This window comes from Streptopelia decaocto (assembly GCF_964273445.1).
Source record: "Streptopelia decaocto genome assembly, chromosome: 1".
NCBI lineage: Eukaryota > Metazoa > Chordata > Aves > Columbiformes > Columbidae > Streptopelia > Streptopelia decaocto.
Genome location: NC_138663.1, coordinates 157,167,336 through 157,189,342, shown reverse-complemented (window position 1 = coordinate 157,189,342; position 22,007 = coordinate 157,167,336). Strand labels below are relative to the sequence as shown.

Here is a 22,007-nt window from a genome sequence, read left to right as displayed (position 1 = left end):
CCAGGGCAACTGGATGCTTAATAGCAGTTAAAAAGTGATGAATATCAACCCAAGCAAGGCTCTGAGGGTCATGATGGAAAATATCCATCCTAGTAAATAACATAAAAACACATCTTCTGGTTAGTATGTACCTAGAGGTGGAGAACACCCAGTTTTGGTGTTGACACTTTACACTTGAAAAGGAAGTGTGCACCTTCTGAATGAAGGGTTTCTGACTGTGATGATCATAACTCACTTTTTCATGGCCTTAATTTTTCACAGTCTGCTTACAGTTATAGTACATTGGATGGAAGGAATAATCTGGGAAGGAATCAGATTTCTGTTTTGGATAACATGCTTTTTTTCAGCCCTTTTCCCTTTCCCTGGAGGCTGCAGAGAGAAGGTAGGGGCAGCTTGTGGCTGTAGGTACATGCCAACACATGGGAGCAACAGGAGGTGCTGGCTGCTGGCATTTGCTGTTTGTTGTTATTGTTTTGGTTTTGTTTTGGTTTTTTTGAAGACATGTACTAGTCCTCTCCAAGGCAAAGACTTTGTCAAGGTACAATGGCCCCACGGGTGAAAGCCGCACACTACACTAGTCGTGGGTCTAAGCTCTCTGTATCGTACTATCCCTGAGTAAACCTCACTTTGTTCTTGGGGCAAATTGTCTGTGCTGTAAGTACCCATAATATATATTGATTACTTTTTAAAATTTTGGTATTATCAGAGGTGATTAGATGTAAATTCCAGTGATGACAGACTTCTGTATTTGCTAATCTTTGCACTTCCTCAGCCTGGCTTTAGACCTGTTATTTTACTGCAAACATAAAGACTATTTTTCTTGGCATGATCTCTGGATGGCAGCACCTTGTTTGGTCCCCCGGTCTCAGGCCTCCCTGGGGCATGATGGCCAAGCTCCTCAGCTCCCCCAGCGTGTGCTCTGCAGGAGTCCCTCACCAGGACTAGACAGTTGCTGCCTTTGCTCAGCTTTTATGAACCTGCCAAGGAGTACTGATGAGCTGGTACGAATTAAAAAGCCAACAGGATGCCAGTGACACATGGCTCCACAGTCTTTTTCATCTTGCAAAGCCTATGCCATTCTCCTGGCCAAGATCTTGTTTGATCTGCGGCAGTAGACAGGATGTCTCCAGCTGTTTAGTACCAAGGGAATAGAGTGCACTGTCAGCAAGTTTGCTGATGACACCAAGCTGGGAGGAGTGGCTGACACGCCAGAAGGCTGTGCTGCCATCCAGCGGGACCTGGACAGGCTGGAGAGTTGGGCAGGGAAAAATTAAATGAAATATAACAAGGGCAAGTCTTGCATCTGGGCAGGAACAACCGCAGGTTCCAGTATAAGTTGGGGAACGACCTGTTAGAGAGCAGTGTAGGGGAAAGGGACCTGGGAGTCCTGGTGGACAGCAGGATGACCATGAGCCAGCACTGTGCCCTTGTGGCCAGGAAGGTCAATGGCATCCTGGGCTGTATTAGAAGGGGGGTGGTTAGTAGATCGAGAGAGGTCCTCCTTCCCCTCTACTCCGCCCTGGTGAGACCACACCTGGAATATTGTGTTCAGGGCCCCTCAGTTCAAGAAGGACAGGGAACTGCTGGAGAGAGTCCAGCGCAGAGCAACAAAGATGATGAACGGAGTGGAGGAAAGGCTGAGGGAGCTGGGTCTCTTTAGCTTGGAGAAGAGGAGACTGTGGGGTGACCTTATTAATGTTTATAAATACGTAAAGGGTGAGTGTCATGAGGATGAAGCCAGGCTCTTCTCGGTGACAACCAATGATCAGACAAGGAGTAATGGGTACAAACTGGAACACAGGAGGTTCCACTTAAATATGAGAGGTAACTTCTTCTCAGTGAGGGTGCCAGAGCACTGGAACAGGCTGCCCAGGGAGGTTGTGGAGTCTCCTTCTCTGGAGACATTCAAAGCTGTCTGGACACATTCCTGTGTAACTTCATCTAGGTGTTCCTGCTCCAGCAGGGGGATTGGACTAGATGATCTTTTGAGGTCCCTTCCAGTCCCTAACATTTTGTGATTCTGTGAGTAATTTTAGCCCCCAATTTACTGAACATTTACCGTCTAAAAAAGCAAGAGCTGATAGTAGTGGCTCCTTAGTGCCAAATCAGGGTTACGGCTCTCCCTGGTTTAGTCACTTGGTGTCCTTTGTCAAGCATTAGGAGACATTGTGATGAAAACTGAGTGAAAGGCCACTACAAGAAATGTGTGAGCAGTAATCATGGCTCAGTGCCCTTGTGGTCTTTGGTATGCAGTTCTTTCCCTATGGAGACGTATTCTGAGTCTGACAGGGTACTCTGACTTCTCTTAGTAAATTATGGTGAATAAAGATAATTTCTGAAGCGGGTAACAAGGTAGTATTTCAGTGGAGGTGACTAAAGTATGTGTATATGCTGTCCTGGGGCTTCACTGGAGGGTTGATGAGAACATGGCTAACAAACATTTTTTGACTAGGCAAGGATGAAGGATATTTATTGTCTTATAACAGGTACCCAAATCTCTTTTAATCGGGAGAAAAAAAAACATCTGGAGCAACTTTCTGATAAGCCAATTAATATAAGGGATGATCAGTGGTAAATTCTAAGCAACATTTTGCTGGCTTTTATCTCCAGATATTTGTGGCTGTTGATATCTGAAGTTTATTGTATGGCTTCTATATCCTGTTAAAACCGTTCCTAGAAAAAAAAAAAAGTCATCCTTTTCAGTGCTTTGGCAGATCTGATCTCATCAGTGCAGTGCTGAGCAGATGGGCGCTCTCTGCTTTGTAGGAGCCCATTGCTTTTCCAGCGTGCCTGGCCAGGAGGGGGTAGTTGCTCTCAGGAAGGCGGTAGCTGATGGTGATGAATTCTGGGTGTTCCAGGTGCAGCCGTCCTTCCCCTGGCTCCATGTCCGTCTGGAGGCACCTTCAGCAAGCCGTGCGCTCCCTCTACATGTTGATTACCTTAGTTTTATCTCCCTTTGCTTTCTGTTCAGGAGTTTTAGAAGCCCATCTAAGGAGAGAGTGGGGACACTGCTTTTATTTTGGCTGTTCTCTGGAATGTCTTCTTGTAGGAGCCAAAATTCTGTTTTAACTAAACATGAACCTCTCTAGATTGTAAAGGTTTTTAAGTTCTTTTTTTTCTTTTTTGTTTTTCTTTTTAAAGTTAAATATTGTAAAGAGTATACTTCCACATAAAACTGTCTTTCAGCAAGACATTTATGCCAGCTGTAGTTACTCTAGTTTATAAAAAAGTAGAGAAAGAGGGGCCACCTCCCAGATGATTCAGGTTTTAGGTTGACTGACTGGTAGTCTGAAAGCATTTGTCTCCCCTCTGTTGATTAGACAGGAATATGGGAAAACTACTCTTCTGCCTTAGGCACCTCAAATAAGTGCTTATAGTTAGGTGTGATTAACTTAGACTTACCCTTAAAATAAAAAGCAGAAGATGGAGCAGTTTGTTTCTGACAAGTTGCTCAAACCCTGATAGATAATAATTCTGTGGCAATCTTTATTGATACACTCAAATGACATCTTGGTAATAATCACTTGTAGCATCCAGTTATGCTGTTACATTGTAAATAAAAGTCTCACTATTGCATACCCCAGCAATCTGGAAATTACCTGAATATTAACACTGAATAAAGCGTATTGTAGATGTAAATTTAAAATGATGATGAAGATTTAAATTGTCATCTTTCAGCACATAAGGACTTGGTTTTAAGCACTAAGAAAAAAAAAAAAACCACAACACAAATTGATAAAATAAAATCCTTTTGCAGTTACACATGTTATCCTCAAAGTTAAATGAAGTAAAATTCTCTTTCTGGAGGAATTGAACCTAAGACTGAAAATGTGGTCCAAAAAGTCTCATTGTGTCAGCCTGATGTTTGACTTTTGATGGCACATCCCCAAAGACTTCTCTTTGACGTATCCTGAACAGAGAATGCTTGTTTCCCACGAAGGCTGTGGCTGATGATAAAGCCCATCTATATCAAAGTGGTATCTAATACGGCACTTTGGCATTAAGAAAAAACAGTTGAGTGGCTCATTTGCCTTTGTAAATCTGCTGTGCCTAAAGATTTATTTTAACAATTCTGTCCAAAACCCAAATCACAGTAACTAAGTCTGTACAATGCATTTTAAGCAGAGCATAAAAGAAATCAGTGTTGCATGTTAAAACAAAATAGAAGCTGCAAAAGTTGTGTTTCAGAGGCTGTGTTAATGTACTTGTGAAAATAACATGGTCTTGCTTTCCTTTGATATTCGAGGCCTCTATCTGAGTGACAGAAAGCAGATCTCTTAGGAATCCCTTTAGCGTTAATGTTTTGTATGGTTAAAGAAGCGATGAAGCAGAAGGGCGTAAACTATTTTCCTCTGAAGTATGGTACATACTTCTGTATGGTACACATGTATATATGCACGCACATAAATGCACACACAGAAGGGGTGGGAAATAAGGCCAAAGTTAAATGTCCTGAGTTCAGCTAAAAGTAAGACCTCACTGAGAGTGAGGAGGCAGCTCTCTGGAGAGGGATGAGAGGCTTTTTGCCCAGCTCATACCACATGCTGTGAACAGATGAAATCATGTGCAGCTTAGAAGTCCTGCCGGCCTTTCCTCCACCTCCCCCCGCCCCACAGATACGAGCACAAATCCCTTCTTTCCCTGGTTTGCCACAAATGTATAAGCAGATCTCTGCTCTGTCTGCGCTGCTTTGCTGTTTAATGCTAGATTCAACATATGGGCCAGTCCCAGCAGCTTTGGATTTTGAAGTGACTGGAGGCTAAGCCACTGTTCCTCCAGCGCACACCAGCGCCACTTCTCTGTGCTGCAGTTATGTGCTGTTTGCCAGTGTAACCGTTCATCAGGCTTTTACAATCCAGAGGCAGATTCATCTTTTAGAGACCTGGGATGACTCATGGGTGAATTTTTCTAAGTATCTGCTGTGTTAGGAGCCACTGTGAGTTGTAGGCAGGCTGCAAAGAACAAGCAGGAAAACTCCCAAGGATCATTCTGAAACACCGTGTAGCTGTATTAAAATGAGAGGTGTTTATTTTTTTCCATTTCCTTGAAAATGTGACTCGACTACATCACTGCAAGGTGCCTCTGAAATCTTTCGGTAGAAGCAACCATTGTTGTAACACCCACTGCACCAGTTCTCCTTATTCTTCATTCACTCTCGTTTGTGTCCCACCAAAAAGGCAGCACTTCACGCTGACGCACAAAACATGGAACTTGAACCTTCCCTTGCAAATCCCATAAGTGTATAGACAGTTCTCACTTTTTTCTCCTGTGTCTGTCTTGACGTTTACAAGACAGTTCAGATTCCCAGCGTATTCAGGCTTAAGGTCTTTTGAGGCTGCTTAGAGAAATGTTGAATACATTTTCCTAAATTTCCGTGGCACAAAGGTTACCAAGCTGTTTGAGTCTGTCAGGTTGGTGATAGATCTTACACGACCAGACAAGAAACTCTCGTGTATTGGGAACCTGACTGGCAAAAACCCCCCAAACAAACAACGCAAAACTTCTGCCTTTTGGGTACCTAAAGGCGATGCAGCTTTTGAGACTTATGTTTTGCGTTTACGGGTTTTGTTTCCTCAAAAGCATTTTGTGGGTATGAATTTTACTCATTAGGAATTAACTCAGGATCACGTCTGTTTCAGTTTCACACAGAAAATACAGGGTTGTTCCACATCAATCTGGAGTAATTGTAGGATGCTACAGCTGAGCTTTTCCTTAGCCAGGCCATGTTGGTTTTGCAAGACTGGTTGGTATGAAACAGATCCTAGCCTGGAGAAAAGGAGGCTGAGGGGAGACCTTATCACTGTCTACAACTACTTGAAAGGAGGTTGTAGTGTGGAGGGGGTTGGTCTCTTTTCCCGAGTAACAAGTGATAGGACAAGAGGAAATGGCCTCAAGTTGTGCCAGGGGAGGTTCAGATTGGATATTAGGAAAAATTTCTTCACATACAGGGTTGTCAGGCATTGGAACAGGCTGCCCAGGGAAGTAGTGGAGTCACCATCCCTGGAGGTGTTTAAAAGGTGTTTAGACGAGGTTTTTAGGGACATGATTTAGTGACAGGTTGTGGTTGGACTCGATGATCCTGAGGGTCTCTTCCAACCAAAGTGGTTTTATGATTCTACAGAAACCCTTAATTCTTGAAATTTCATGCAATGTTGCCTTCCTTACTCTGCCTCGCATTTCTGCTGTAGGAGCACTAGATCCTGCTGGAGCCGTGGCGTGGCTGAAGACAGGAGTTTAGGGTGTGATGTGAATATATTACAGGTTAGCAGCAGTCACAGACTTAAGGCTTCATCTAAGGCTTCATTTCAATTTAGCAATCTGGCCATGAAAAGTTCTGTATCCTGTTGTTAAAATGTGCTGTCCTTTCCCTAATAAAGTAAAAAGTACAGGGCATACAATCCTGAATGGTGAAGTTCTTGCTCAGATTAATAATCATGTTGAGACTGATGCAGGGCTGAACAGGGATTATCAGAAGCTTTTGCCTGTTACATTTGATTTTGCTTTAGATTTAGATTTAGGATTTAATAATTTGCCTGAACATCTCTTTTTTCTGTTCCCCACCCCCACCCAGGTCTCAGAGTTCTTGCATTCAAATAATTTCTTCAAAGGGTTTTACTGGAATCATGGCTAAAAAAAAAAATTAGCCAAATAAAAATAGTAAAGGACCACTTTGCATCTCAGTCTGGTTTTGTAGTTAATAACTCCCATGTAGTCATAACACTCTATATTCTCGTGTTTCCAGTCTGCATGGAAGGGGCTCTGTTTTCACATTTGATGACTTTAGAATTGCCTGCTCCTTCATTCTAGTAAAGTGTTTGCTTATGGTTAATCAAAATTAGGAAAAATGAGCAGGCAAAGAAAACAGCAGAGAAGAAAGTTGTCTGAGTCATGGAACGATTTTATTTTCTTCTCAAGCACTACTTAATGTTAAAAAAAAAAAAAAAAAAAGAAAACCTGAAAAGGTGGTTAGATGGTTTTTGCCTTGAAACAGAGAGTGGTAAAGTAGGAGGCAAAGGGTGTGGGTGTCAGAGAGATTGGGGTTTCCATCCCTAATGACGCATTGGCTGCTGTGCTGCTGAATTACACTGAATGGTGCCATTATATCCTTTTTCAAAAGTTGTGGGCTATGAAATTCAATCTGAGGTATTTTTAATGAGTGTTCTGAGCCTCAGTTGCAGCTCTTCCCAAGAAACAAGGAGCACAGTGTGCTTCTAAATAGCACCAAGGCTGGGGGTTAAACTCATTCAGTTTTTTGCTCACAGGGAGGGAAAGTAATATCAACATCTATTTGACAGGTATATACTTGCTTCCACAGTTGAGCTTCAGTAAAACAGCTTTCTGTAGAGGAAAAAGTTCTGAAAAATGAGGTTCTACCAGCTCCACATCAAGCTCCCATCTCGTTCCTGAAAACAAGCCTTGTGGTGTGTTTTTCAAAGCTGGTGCCCACCGTGCACAGGCTGAGGTTATGCCAGATGGAGACATCTGCCCAGTTACACCCCCTGGCTGTCAATTCAGCCTAGGTAATTCAGAGGTAATCTTTGACAGAGCAGTGCCTGCTGACATCCCTGGTTCTCCACTTAGGGTTTTGGTGTCGTAGCTGTGATGGCTTTGGGGAGACTCCTTCCTGCACCTCTCAGCAAGACATAGATTTTCAGGGAAGTTTTTTTAGCGTGCACCTGGTTTTAGAAAAGCCGTTTAGCAGAAAAGTATTGTTGCCTTCTGTTTTTCCTACCTGCTGATTTGCAAAGTAGTTTGTCATGAGGAAAGCGCTGTTTTATGCATCTGCCCTGCAACTCAACTCAGAGACCTGAAATTCATGAGGGGCTGGCTCTGGTTCTTGCAAGTCATCACCATTCAGTATCAAGGTTCTGAAGCTGTAATACGTCGTGTAGCTGATACTCTTCAGAAAGGAAAATAGTCTCTTCCAGCAGTGGATGTTTGCCTTGCTAACGGGATAAAGAACAGCCACAAACCACTACTTAGTTTTGCCAGTAAAATTAGGCAGAGAGGACTCAGCATGCACAGAACTAATTTGGGGAGTGAGATGACGTATTTTTAGTAAGTTTTCTCATCGTTCTTTTAATGCCTCATTTTTCTTGTCCTCACTGTGCATTTGAAATAAGGTCCAAGGAAAGTAATTTTGTTTTAGTAACAGTGGTTCTGGCAAGAGTCTCCTGCTGGAAATCTCCAAGAACTGAATGGTTGGTGTATGGAATTCTAGCAGCCTTAAACAGTTATTTAAAAAGACTCACTCTGCCACTACCGATTTCCCACAAATGTTTTACACCCATCTGAAAGACGCTAACAGTAACGGTTGTACTACAAGAAACAAGGTGGTGTGGTTTTTTTATTTGTTGTTTTTGTTTGTGGTGTTGGTTTTGTTTGGTGGGGGTTTTTTGTGTTTGTTTGATTTTGGTTTGGAGTTTGTTTGTTTGTTTGTTTTTCCCCCCAGGAGGACTAATTAGCTTGTGTGGAGACCTGTTGTTGAAGTTCGATGGTTTTTTTTGGGATTAGGGTTTTTTTGGGAGCTGCTGAGATCAGCACTTGCATTGCATGTGAAGGCGCACATTGTCCCCTTTGGGACAACTTCTTAGAGGATTTTTAGGCAGACAACAATAAAGTTTCTCAGCTTAATTCATCAGCAGAGGGGATCAGAGTATCCCTTTTAAGTTGATGAAGTGATTTTATGTGCATATGTGTTAAATGTAGGGGTTTTTAAAATCAATCTAGAAAAGTTAAGACAAAGTCAGTTGTACTTTCTAACAGAGTTAGAGATCAGCTAGTTAAAATGTTGTAAATACACCTAAAGGAACCAGTGAACCACAAAACTAAACACGAAGGGTTTTATTAATGTCTTTCACGATATATAACATTTTGTAACAAACAGATGTATACTTAGGCTATAGTGACCAAAGGCTGAATGTTTTTTGGTCTATAGCGTTCATGGTGTTTAGCTGATGAGAAGTTCCAGATTTCCTTTGGCATTGATGACGGTAGGATGGATGTGTGAAATAAATCCTCCTGTGAGATTTTGTCCCTACAGCTCCCCGAGGAGGAAATTCTCTGGCCTACAAGGATCTGCCTCTTTCTTCCCCTTTCTTCTTTACAAAGGGCTCCACTGGCTTTGTGGTGGTTGCTGCTGGCTCTGCAGAAACAAACTCCTTGTCAAGTAGAAATTTGAGTAATTTAGGAATGGGAAATAAAACCAGTGCTCGTATCAGTTTGCATTTATATGAACTGCAAAGAAATCAAATGATTGAATCTTTGCACCTGAAGATGACAGGTTAATCTGTGATATGAAAGGCTCAGCTCTGAAGGTGCTCAGTCCATCCCTTTTCCTTTCTTATTTCCTCACTTGCACATTGAAATGGCATTTATAATACAGTATGGGTGGTGTTTGCCCATTACATTACAAAGCCATGATTTGATGAGCCAAGTGAAAAGAGACGAAGCAGAGCTTCCAATTCCAGTAGCTTTACTGTTCTGTAATTACGGAGATGTACAGTTACCTGAGGATTTACTGTGGCTGAATTTTGTGTAAGTCCAGCTCTGCTGGAAGAAGTCTAACCAAGCTTTACTGAAAATAGCCTCATCACAAAACTTTACATCAGCTTTTCTAGTTTTTCTTTTCTTTCCACACTGTTCAAGAGGATTATTTGGTTATTTCTTTTCCTGATAAGTGTTTAATTTTTGCCTGAATTTTACTGTTGGCTATTTCTAGTAAAGTTGATTTTGGGCATTGGAAAGGAGTTGAACATCTACTCAGAGCAATCCTTCTGCTTTTGCCTATTTTAGAAAATATTTTGACATAGACTAGTTTGTTTTGATCAGAAATCCAAGAGCATGGTTGCAATAATAGATCTGTGTGTGTGTGTGTGTGTGTGTGTGTGTGTGTGTGTGTGTATGTGTGTGTGTGTGTTCAAATGTAGAAAACTGCAAGTTTCTTTTGGAGAAGGTGCTAGAAGTGAAAGCAAATGAGATGGTTATGAAAATTTTTCTCTTTGTATTTTTGTCTCAATAATTGTTTGCTGTGTTAATTTTTGGTTAGCAGTCACCCAGCTAAAATGGTCATTTTTGGAGTCTTGTTTGTCGTAGGTGATAGGAAGGAGGGAAAAGTGTAACTCTGCTGCTGCATTTTTTTTTGAGGGCAGGTGTTTGGAGTTAACCACAAATGGAGTAAAAAGTGCCGTATCTTACAATAACACTGTTTAAATTAAAAAAACAGACAAACAAACAACAAACCACCACCAAAATCAAGTGAAGTGTAAAACTGTACATCAGAGACTGTGGAAGGCAAGCAGTGGCATTAAAGGGAATACAGCTTATGTGGTGAGTGTAAAGTGGGAAAGCAGTCCACTGAAATCTTGAAAGAAGGGAACACTAAATAGTCTTATTGTACACACACAGCAGATGATCAATTGCCTGTTTTTAAGGCAGTATAAGAGACTTATTCTCTTTCAGCATTTGGCCTTGATCCTGCCTTTGGTGGTATGTGCGCAGTCTGTGAAAAGAACGCGGGATACATGCCAGGAGTGGAGCCTTCAGCTACATTCAAATGGAAAATATCTTCAAAGGAATGAGGTGCCTTTAGGTAACTGTGAAAATTTGCCTCTTCTGCACCCTCCCTCCAAACAGGGTGGACACCTGGTAGCTGTAGGTACAGATTGGGGATCTGCAGACTTGAAAGTCATGGTTGAAGTGTGTGGGCGCTGTTTAAAGGTGTCACTTCTCCTCTTTGCTTTGGCCAGGTACATAAGGGTGACAAATCACTCTTCGTGCAAGGCTTCCTAACTACGCAGTCTCAGCTGAACAGCAAAGTAAAAACTAGTAAGCTCAGGTGTAAGAGCTATTTTTATGGTCTAAGGCTATTTTTATTGTTACCTAATCCCTTCCTATAGGATTAACACCTGCACTTTGAAAGGGAGGAGAGAAGAAAAAGGGCAGAGGATCTCCAAGTGTCTTGGCTGCAGTAGGTTCAGAGCAACAACACTCAGACCAGTGCTTCTTGCTTTTAATCCCACCCTTCGAGCAATAGACTTTTGCTAAATATGAATTATGCATTTCACTTTACGCCAGAAAGGAGAACTGTTTAAAATATGAAAATTGTCTTCAGATGCTGACAGCATTGTTCTCCTGTGAGTAGTTTTCAAGCCTCCTTTGAAGTATAAATTTCTGGCAATGTTATTTGTTTAAGAACCCTGTTGCTCAGTCACATCTTTGAGGTTCTTTTTATACTGTTTGCTTATCACGAACACTTGTTGGTTGATTTTCTTTCATTTCAGAGCTGTAGATACATATGTAATTTTTGACAGCTTTGAATAACTGCGAAAATTTATGCTGTTAAGAATGAGGGGTTGTTATTTTTAGTATTGATTACAGCTGTATGTGACTTCAGAAATAATAATGAAAATACTGGATGAAGTTTTCACTATCATTTCAATGCAGTTGTTAAACTGGAGCATAAAAATAATTTGGGAGTCAGAATGATATGAAGTACAACAGGTTTTATGGGTGATTACCTGTGAAAGAACAAATAAAATTTTAAACTTTGTATATTTAAGTATTTGTAAAATATTTAGCATGATCAAATTGTCATGTTTCGTTTTTGAGCACCCAGAATGTGATAGGAACAGGACATTAGTGGAAGAAATGTCTGCCTCTGTATTGCGACAGGTGTGAATGATGGATGTACCTTTTTCTTTTTGATTAATGTAAAGGAATTATTTTCACTCCTTATCAGCTGTTACTAATGCACAATGAAGTGTAATTAAAAATAAACATTTTTCTGACCCATTTGCAGCAGTTTTGAGGAAGAAGGGATGGAAAACAGAGTAGTCCATGCTGCCACATAAAGCTGTCTCTTAGTTTGACCAAAACACTGATGGGGCTTATATTTTTCAGATGTTCAGAAGAAAGTACTGCACCTTATTTTAACATGGTACTACTGCTGAGTAATGTGAAAACAAACAAATGAACAAAAACCTTTCAATCAAAGATCTGTTCAATCTGGGATCTGAGATTAGTTGGCTGGACAATAAAACAAAAAAAAAGTAAAATCACTATTTGATACTAAAACAGACACTTTTTTTTTTCTTCTTGTAGATGGCTAATGAAATAATTGCTAAATTAACTGGGAGGGTGGGGGAATGTGTCCCGACCTACTTCCTTTAACGTCCTGGATATCTTCCAGATACTGCTATGCACTGTCTTTTCTTTTTTTCCAATCTGTATTACAGTTTGTGCCAAAGAATGGTCTAAACAAGTATGTAGAGGGAGGTTTCTTTAGCTTGGAGGAGACTGAGGGGTGACCTCATTAATGTTTACAGGTATATAAAGGGTGAGTGTCACGAGGATGAAGCCAGGCTCTTCTCGGTGACAACCAATGATAAGACAAGGGGTAATGGGTACAAACTTGAACACAAAAGGTTCCACTTAAATTTGAGAAGAAACTTCTCAGTGAGGGTGCCAGAGCACTGGAACAGGCTGCCCAGGGAGGTTGTGGAGTCTCCTTCTCTGGAGACATTCAAAACCTGCCTGGACGCCTTCCTGTGTAGCCTCATCTAGGTGTTCCTGCTCTGGCAGGGGGATTGGACTGGATGATCTTTCGAGGTCCCTTCCAATCCCTAACATTCTGTGATTCTGTGTTTTTTTTAATGATTGGCAATTGTTAGAATATTCACCACTGGAAGATCATAAGCAACGTACTGTTTTGGATTTTGGTGGAAGTAGAGAGCGGGTGAATTGAGTAGGACCGAAATAATGAGCAGACAGCAAATGTAGAATGCACAGTGTGTGTAAAGCAGGCTGCTCTGCCTGGGTACCTTCATAGCTTGCAGCTAAATGTGGTGTTGCGCATTATTCATAATTTAGAACTTAGTGGCCTGACGTTCCCTGAAAATGTAAAGTGACTTTTAAAATGTGATTTCACAGAGCTAAATGAAGGGCCAGTTCAAAATGCATTAAGCAATAAGGATGTGTAGCTGGGAATCAGTGCGCTTCTTTTCACTGCAATAAATTTGTAATGTTATTTTAGTGTAACTAAATACCACCTCGAGAGAATAATAGTAATTCCTTGCCGTCAGTGTGGTTGTGATTGACCTCATCTGAAGTGAACCCTCTAATACAGGTGTCTGGGGCCCTTGTCACGAGGAGTACAACTGTATTGCTGAGGAAAAGCTCATTGCCAGTGTGCTCAATTATTTTGGGGTAAGAGTTAACCTCTAGGGCTGCAATATTTCTTCTGTGATTAAGCAAGAATTTGGCTGTCAACAGCAACAGGAGCAGGGGACTGACTGTCACCCACTGCAGCTGCTTCCCAGCTTTTGGGTGTTGCGTGTGAACTTCCCCCAGCTGTAGGCCACCAGTATACCCTGCCCTCCTGGTGTGGAGGTATAGGCTTGCCACCAGCCTTCACGTCAATGTCCTACTTGCGTGCCTCATCCTCTTCCTGTGACCTTTTCCCCTCCCTGGTGTGAGCTCTCGTTCCGATGATGCTCAAGGAGAGCAAGTGGTAGGTCTGCTGCCTCTCCTTTCGCACGTCCTCCACGTTTGGCCATGCTGATGACTTTGGCATTCGTGGTGGTCATGTAACGGGAAATTGCCTGTACTCCCTCACCGTAGCAGTGAAAAGCCCTGCAGTGCAGCCTTTCCCCACCCTGCAGCCTTAGCATAGCTCTGTTGGGGGGCTCCTGTGAATCAGAACCATGCTGTTGTGGAGCGGGGAAACCAGCCAAGCTGTGGCTCATGGGACATGAGTGGGACAGGAGCTGATGAAGCTGCCTTGGCTTTACTGTCTGGAGCACGGCAGCAGGGCCACGCTGGATGGTTGGCAAATCTCTTCCAAGTTCTGGGGAAAACTTGATTTATCCTGTAGGCCTTGTAACCACGTTCCAGTCAGACACAACTGATGGCTTTGCATGATGTCATCGGTACGGCGCACTCATTGCTGAATGCTTTCTCTGTCAGCTTGTGTTTTCCGTGTCCTGAGTGACTGCTGGTTTGCTTCCATACCCAGCGGACTGAGATTTTAATTTATTGTGTTTAAATTTTTTAGTAGGGATGTCATGGAACTGCACTGAACAGCATCTCTGTGAGACCAGAGTGTTCCTGCTTTTGTGGATGTTGTGCTTCTCCTTCTGGTCCTGCAAGACCAGAGTGTCATCAGGCTATAAACCTCAGCAGATTTTATATGCACAGTGTTACCCTTGAATAAACTGTCAGATTTTATTTTGAGGTAGACTGATCAAAGCTAAGACAAGTTTAGAATAATAATCTTATTTACAAATACTTGAGTAAGAAGCATTTTGTGTTACTGAGGCACACTTCAGAGAAAATGCCAAGTGACATAAATGCTACAAGACTACCATTCCACCGTCTGAATGCATATAAGAAAAAAACTTCATGAAAACACTCAGCAGGTATTAATCAGCTGCTTTTACTCATGGTCTGAGATCAGACAGGCTTGTTCTCCTCAGCTGACCCTGGGTGGTGTGATGGCACAGGTGATCTCTCTGTCTTCGTTTTCTGTTGATCAAAAATCTCCATGCTCCTAGAGGCACCTTTTTTGACCTGGGCAGAATGATGAAATTTGGTCTTTGTCAGACAGGAGTCCATCAGGTACTTTAGTAAGACATACATGCACGTAGGCACAGGCATGTTTCTTTTTTTCTGTTTGTGCATGTGGATGAAAGCAAATATCCTCTGGCTCTTGCCGCTTGCTGTGTTAAACACGTCCTTCTGCTCTCTTTTGGCCTCAGCCAAACTGAGGAGGCCTGAGACTAGCCTGGGAGTGGGGGTATTTGCCTGAAGTTTCTAAATCATTTGTAGGTGTGTTTTTGGAGCAGTAAACTAATATCGTTATTACACTCAATTTAACGTCTTTTAAATATTATTCTGTTGCCTTCAATGAAATGCACTTACTGGGAAGCTCTTTCATTAAGAGACGATGTATGTATGAATGTGGTTAAGTACAGCGATAGATGGAGTGGAAAATGTGAGCAGCTTTCTGTTAGAACTGAGACATGAGGCACAATGGCTGGTGAGGGCTGGGTGGTGGTGATTCAAGTTGCTTTCAGTTTAATGAAGCTGGAGAATGTTAAGTTAGTGTATTCAAATATATTTATACTTGAGAATTATTTTGGATGGCATTACATCAGATCAAAAGTGCTCTGTCTAGAAAAATAGATGTCTTTTTTTTTTGCCTTGCCCTCTCTGTAACCTCTTATTTGGCATTTTGGTATGAATTACTTTAGTTACTGCAAGGTTAGTTATGATGGAATACTAATTTTTTAAAGCTTTCTATCTGCAATCATTCTTGATCTTTTATCTGATAGTGTTCCTGAGGGTAATGGTTGCTACAGCTAACATTAGCAAACAGTTAATAAAATAAGTTAACATTGCTTCCTGCTGGCATAGGTCTGTTAGAGGAACTGGGAATATGTTGGGCAAAAACCTGCTCAGCAAGTTCCTGAGGAGGTGAGCTTGGCTTTTCCCTTCCAACTTATAAAACCAGCCAGCCTCAAAGGGTTCGGTCATCATGTCCTGCACCACCAGGGTCACAGTGCCACTGTGGCACATAGATCCTGCATCTTCCCTTGAAAAACCTCACCCCTTCAATTTCTCCAGTGTAAGCCTTGCTACTGGGTATTTACTTTGCACAATTCATATTAGATAATGTTAGATATTGCCTTTGGAAAGATGCTTTGTACCTAGGGTCGTGGCTAGAAACCAGGTATTGCCCTAGGTGGAAAAAACCCTAAGGATTTGTTGTTTGATATCCCAGTGAAACAGAGACCAAACTGCCTAGAGAGGAGTGGCTGAAGTCACTTGGTTTTTTCAGCCTGGAGAAGAGGAGACTGAGGGGAGACCTCATGGCGGCTACAGCTTCCTCACCAGGGGAGGAAGAGGGGCAGGCACTGATCTCTTCTCTTTAGTGACCAATGACAAAACCCAAGGGAATGGCAGGAAGATGTGCCAGGGAAGGTTTAGGTTGAACATGAGGAAAAGGTTCTTCCCCCAGAGGGTGGTGCAGCACTCGAACAGGCTCCCCAGGGAGGTGTCACGGCCCCAAGCCTGACAGTGTTCAAGAAGAGACTGGACAAGCCCTCAGACACGTGGTGTGAACTGTGGGGTTGTCCTGTGCAGGGACAGGAGTTGGACTCAGTGGTCCTTGTTGGGTCCCTTCCAACTCAGGACATTCTATGATTCTATGATCTGGGAGGAGGTGGGGTTGAGCAGTTGCCCACTCACAAGTAGCCTGGTGGTACAGGCACTGCCTGGAGATGCTGGGACCTGGCTCAAGCTCGGGTTTGAGCCAGATCAGCTGGACTGTGCCTGCCTCTAATGGTTTTCTTTTCTTCACTTGGTTACTGCTGTTTTGTTTTGCTCTAGTAATTATTTACTGGGCAGAAAGAGAAAGGGCCAGTCTGTAGGTTAAGTGCAAGGTCACTTGACCGGGCTGTGATGGGTCTCTTGTAACATTGAAGTTTGTGCAGTTTAATGGGTTATTATTTGTTCTGAAGTGAGTCAAGATATGTGTTTCAGGGCCTCTTGAGTTAAAATAGGTGTATTTGTCCAAGGAAAAAATATTCTATTTCAGTGATTGGCCTTTTTATACAGAAACAGCAATTTTTTGCTGAAGACTTGCTGGTGAGCTGTAATTTACAGTATTTGCTGCAGGTGTGGATTTAACTGATATGCTGATGAGAAGAATCCTTACAATCAGCAAAGCAGCGGCTCTGGGAGCTAATATTGGGCTAGAACATCTGGTCCTCATAGAGGGAAGGCTTTCTGTGTGTAGAAAGAAATGCTTCATCCTGACTCCTCCAAATTAGTCGACAACTCTGTTAGGGTGGCAGAGAGGGGCCTTGACCAGCCTCAGTGCCTTTCAGCCAGGAGGCTCAGGAGGAAAGCAGATGAAGTCCAAACCCAGGACTTGAGCCTGTTTTGTATTAAGCAGTGTCCAGCAAACCCTCAGATCCTTGTGGTCTGTATGACACGTCTGTCGGTGAATGTTCTGGTTTTCGTATGTTGTACACAGAGGTACATAGCACCACTGGACATGTCTTGCAGGGCCATGGGATGAAATATTTATCTTGTGAAATGCTTAGTAGAAATTATCCTTGGCAGACATAAGAAAATTATATCCCAAGTCCCCCTTTTCTACCTCTTCTATTTCATGGTATTTTTTGCCTCAAAAATAAAAATGCGCTGAAGATGGATTCTGAGCTACCATCCAGGGATGGATGGATATTTTCTGTAGCTTTAAAACTGGTGTAATTATTGTCAATTGCCCTGTGAGTATGGTTGGACTATCCACTGATTTTGTAAACTGTTTTGACAGTGGCGTTTGCTGGACAATTTCTTAGCATAATAATTTTTCTGCCACTAATTAAAAGCATTTTTGTAACCCTAGGCTTTGTTTTCTTCTTCAGCAAAGAGCTCCGGGGAAAGTTTTGCATGATGCTGTTTGCAACCACCTGAACCTTGTTGAGGGCGACTATTTTGGCCTTGAATTTCCAGATCATAAAAAGATGATGGTATGTAAAAAAACATTAATTTTCATCTGGTTTTCATCTACATACACTTTTGATTCTCTCCTTCTGCTCCTTACTTATAAGGTATATTTAATCTTCAATGTCCAAAAGAAAAAAGGCCTTTTTTGAAAAAAAAAGTCCTTGCCTGCTGGAGTTGAAGAAATGTTTTTAAAACCTGATTACTCTTGTCAGATTTCATCTGTGTTGAAAGTAACAGCCAATTCAGACACAAGTTGGAAATGCATTTTATCTTTATCAGTTGTAGTAGAGAAGCCAAAGGCTGAACTGTTGCAGAGTTTCAACTCTGATTTTATAGTCCTGCTTAATGAGGAGTGTGGAAATAATCTTTCTCTGCAGACACAAAAGTTGCAATGATTGTCACGCAGTTCCATGGAAAACATTGTAGGGAAAAAAAATGGATAAATAAAATGTAACAAGGTTAATAAAAAGGAAAGCAAAACAAAAAAATACCCAAAGAAATTGCTGAAAGTCGTGTCTGGGGAGCTGTGTGGCATAGGCAGGTGTCCTGGTCCTGACACTTTAGACCCTGAGATCAGCTGCCAGCAACATTCAGTCATTGCCCACATGCTCCTATGGTGGAAACAGTATCATGTAGCAGAGAAAGCTAAAGGCTAATAACTCCTCAGCCTCTAATGACTTTCTTTCTGAAGTTTGTTTTGCTTCGGATTTACTGTATGACCGACTGGCATGTCTGCTAGTTATCTGGATTGTTTGACCAGTACTTACGGGTGTATACTGGATTTCTTGCCTTTTCAAGTGAATTCTGCACCAGAAGCCTAAAGGAGATGACTTTTGGCAATTCGGAACAAAATCTATTATCTGTGTATCTATGTAAAATTTCTGTAAGAGGCAATATTTCTTAACAAAAGGCAAAAGAGGATTTATCTGCTGCTACAGTAATCTGTTGTCATGCCTTAAAGTAGGCTTACATATAGGCACTAAAAATGAACACTAACGGTCATAAAATTTTAGGCTAACCATAATTAAAGAGGAAATTTTGAAAAATGGACATCTGCTTCACAGTTTGCTCCTGGATTTACATAAAACACAGTTTACTAGAAAGTTCATCTTCTGCCAGATGTCCTTGGCTAATGCTTTAGGTAACTTGAGAGCTTAACGTAACTCTTCAAAACAGTGCAGCTGTACAGTACTGTTACAACAGAGGCTCGGTGTAGCCATGTTAATAATGACATACTGACATTCCTGATGTATGTTTCTATGTAAAGCTGAAACAAATCCTTACATCTTGTGTATATACAGTTGCTTTTAGTCTTCTAGAAAATAGAGAAGGTGATTTGATCAACCTTCTCGACTTCGCAGGTCATTAAGTTTCAAATAGATGACCTTCTGTGTTTTGCTCAGAGATCTGGAGTAAACTAACAGTTTTCAGTCTTGTGAAAACAAAATGGTTTATTTGCTTGAGGCAGAACAGAACACAGGAGAGATTGAGGTGCTGCCAGTGCCTGAGCCCCTTGCAGTGGCAGGAACTGATGGGCTGGAAATGTGTCCAAATGATCACAGTGGGGGAGCCAGGGCTCTGATGAAGAGGAAGATGGAAGAAAACCCCCATAAGGCTGTTGCCAGTTTGACCTGAAGGAAAATGCTGTCCTGCATCGAGCATGGTAACTCGCCTGGCCCCTTCTCTTGCAAAAGAAAATATTAGCCAACTATTTGTCATCACCGGTCCTTGTTCCTGCTGGTTGTTCCAATCTTTGCTTCTGAAAAAGGAGGAGATCCCCAAATCTTGCCCACATAATAGTCAGTTTTGCCCCACAAATGGTGAGATTAAGTTGAAGTAACGCCTTTGGCCACCTAAAAACAACTCACAGAAACTCTGAGGCGGGAGATTTTATTATGAATTGCCTTTTCAATGTGGAACAGCACTCTGAGACTAAGGTTTACACTTCAATTTATATGATGCAGTTGAGGTGAATGCTCCTGTGGGACTTAAAACTTTCTGAGCTTCATGATGACCATAATGTGCAAATTAAAAAAAAATATGCAGTTAATGCTGTGTCTGAGGAATGAAACACACATGCATATTTTACATTCACATCATGTGAAGAGAATGAGTTGGTTTTCCTATGTAGAGCACAATACAAAAGGAAAAATACATATTTTGAAACTATTTGTTTGGATGTAATCATATGTACATTAACTCATATATTCTTAGTTGTTTGTTTCAACATGCAAGACTCCAAACCTCATATCTGACATTTTGATAGTTATATGTCAAGGTGTGTGGCAGCTGTATATGTGCAGGTGCACTGTGCTTGCAGCAGACAAGTTCTGCGTGGGAGATGGATGCGGAGGGTCTGAGAGCTGCACTTCCTGCTGGACAAGGAGAAACGCGGCGCTGCTGCCAAGCCTGGGGTTTCACAGAGTTTCGTCACACTTGATGTCTGCCCCAGTTCTCCAGCTGCTGCAATCTGGTCACTGTCACAGGAAGCCAGACTTTGTCTAAAAAAAAAAATAAACTAGCCTTTGTAGTTCCAGAGAAAACTGAAAACATTAATCTTAATTGAACCCTCACTTTTTTTTTCATTTCCAGCTTATAAACCAGTCTCAGATTGGCTATGTTTAGATATAGTGTGATTGTTATAGAATCATAAATTCATAGAATCATTTTGGTTAGAAAAGACCGTTAAGATTTAGTCCAACTGGATAAGTCCATCTTTAAACTATGTCCCTAAGAATCTCATCTATGCATCTTTTAAACAGCTCCAGGGATGGTGACTCCACCACTTTCCTGGACAGCCTGTTCCAGTGCCTGACAACCCTTTCCATGAAGAAGTTTTTTTCCTAATATCCCATCTAAATCTCCTTGATGCATAAGTTTTTATTGATTTGGTTTGGTGATAGTAGTGAGGTCTTCATTTTGCCACACCTTCCTCCCTACACACATTGAATACACACATTTCTAGAATCCAGCAGTCTGGTCAAGGATGCTGAAACTGGCTTGTAGGATGATCGGGAAAGTAGAGAAAAAAATGATGCACCTGTGCGCTCACGCTGTATCATAAACTCCTGGAGAGAGACAAGGCTGTTAGTTTTGTGTTGTTTGGTTTTTTTTCTTTAGTGTCAGTAAAATTACTCCCATATTCTTGTAAACTGGCCGTTCCATATGCAAGATTATTTTTTTCCCCACTAAACTTGGCAAAGACCCTGACCTTCGTTGCAGATAATGTACATGCCAACTTTCTGAAACAGAACAGTTTTACTGAAATGCCAAAAAGTGTCAGAGCCGGTTTAATGTGTGATAAACACTGTGTTCCTATTCTTGGATAACCACGTTTCTTTAGCCCTTCTCACAAGGAAAAAAAAACCCACCAACTTTCTTAGGCTGAGAAACATAAAAAGAATTCCATTGAGAAACATTAGTGAGTGTGAAAGGACAGGAATGTGAAGTCTTAGCTAATTGGAAGCACTCATAATGATTAAAATAGCAAACAGCATTGGAACAGTTACAGCAGCAATGTATGCCTGTTCCTGTCTGCCTTCTCAGGTGCTTTTCTAAAATGGATATTTTGAGTATGTTTCAGTCTCTGCATAATCTAAAATTATTAAAGGTCAAAGGTTGTATTCATTTCAATACATATTATTTTTCCAGAGGAAGACTCAGTTAATTTGTCTTTTAATGGCTTTAACCTTTGTGACGGTTGTTGGATGTTCCTCTGCAAATTCCAAATGTCTCCAAGGGAGACTCTGTGCAATTTAGTGAGATAACAAAGCACAAATCTTGGGCATAGGTACCAGCTGAGGACTGTGAGCTGTCACAGCTCTCCAGGCCCTGCAAGTCATCTGGCTCTTACCTTGTATGTGATTGCCCCTCAGCTCTCCATAACGTTTTGCCCAGTCCCTTCTGACTGAGGCTGCAGATTGGGGGGCGTCGGGCTCTAGGAACTGTACTTCCACTCACTGCTTCTCTTTTGAAAGGCAATAGAAAGACCCACACTCCGTGCTAAAAAATGGGTTGTTAAAAAACAGATGAAAGTAAACCATATGCAGAAGTTACAGTGCCCCCAATTAAGAAAGCCTAGGCCTGAGCTTCCCAGTCTATAGAAAACAGAAGATGTTACACAGCCATAAAATAAGCTTCCTCCCGCCTGCACTTGCAATGTGTCTGTCTCGTCCTTGATCTGCACGGACATTCCTCCCCAAGCTGGTGGTGGTGACATTCCTTTATCCCCATGGGACCAAGCAAGGGAGCTCTACATTTGTGCCCAGGCACCATGGTGGGACCTGTTGGGACCCCAAACCCCACCTTCCAACTTCTCTGTTTGCCCAGCATTCCCAGATCAAAGTAAAGCACCAACCCTTTTCACTTGCCTTGCTCAAAATTAATTTGAGTGAGAACCACGATGACAGTATAGGATTGTCTTTTTCTGAACTCCTTATTTCAGTTGTTCCTGGCACAAAATGAATGGTTCCTGACCAAACATGCTGTTCTTG

The 22,007-nt window shown here is 41.8% G+C and overlaps 1 protein-coding gene across 8 annotated transcripts in view; it reads left to right on the top strand.

The window, feature by feature from the left end:
* FARP1 (FERM, ARH/RhoGEF and pleckstrin domain protein 1) overlaps positions 1 to 22,007 on the top strand; it is a 227,519-nt gene that overhangs the window by 136,199 nt on the left and 69,313 nt on the right. For all 8 annotated transcript variants that reach the window (XM_082046994.1, XM_082046993.1, XM_082046990.1 and 5 more), the window contains exon 3: positions 17,433 to 17,537. In XM_082046994.1, coding sequence (XP_081903120.1) covers positions 17,433 to 17,537 — 105 coding nt within the window. The remainder of the gene's footprint in view (positions 1 to 17,432; positions 17,538 to 22,007) is intronic.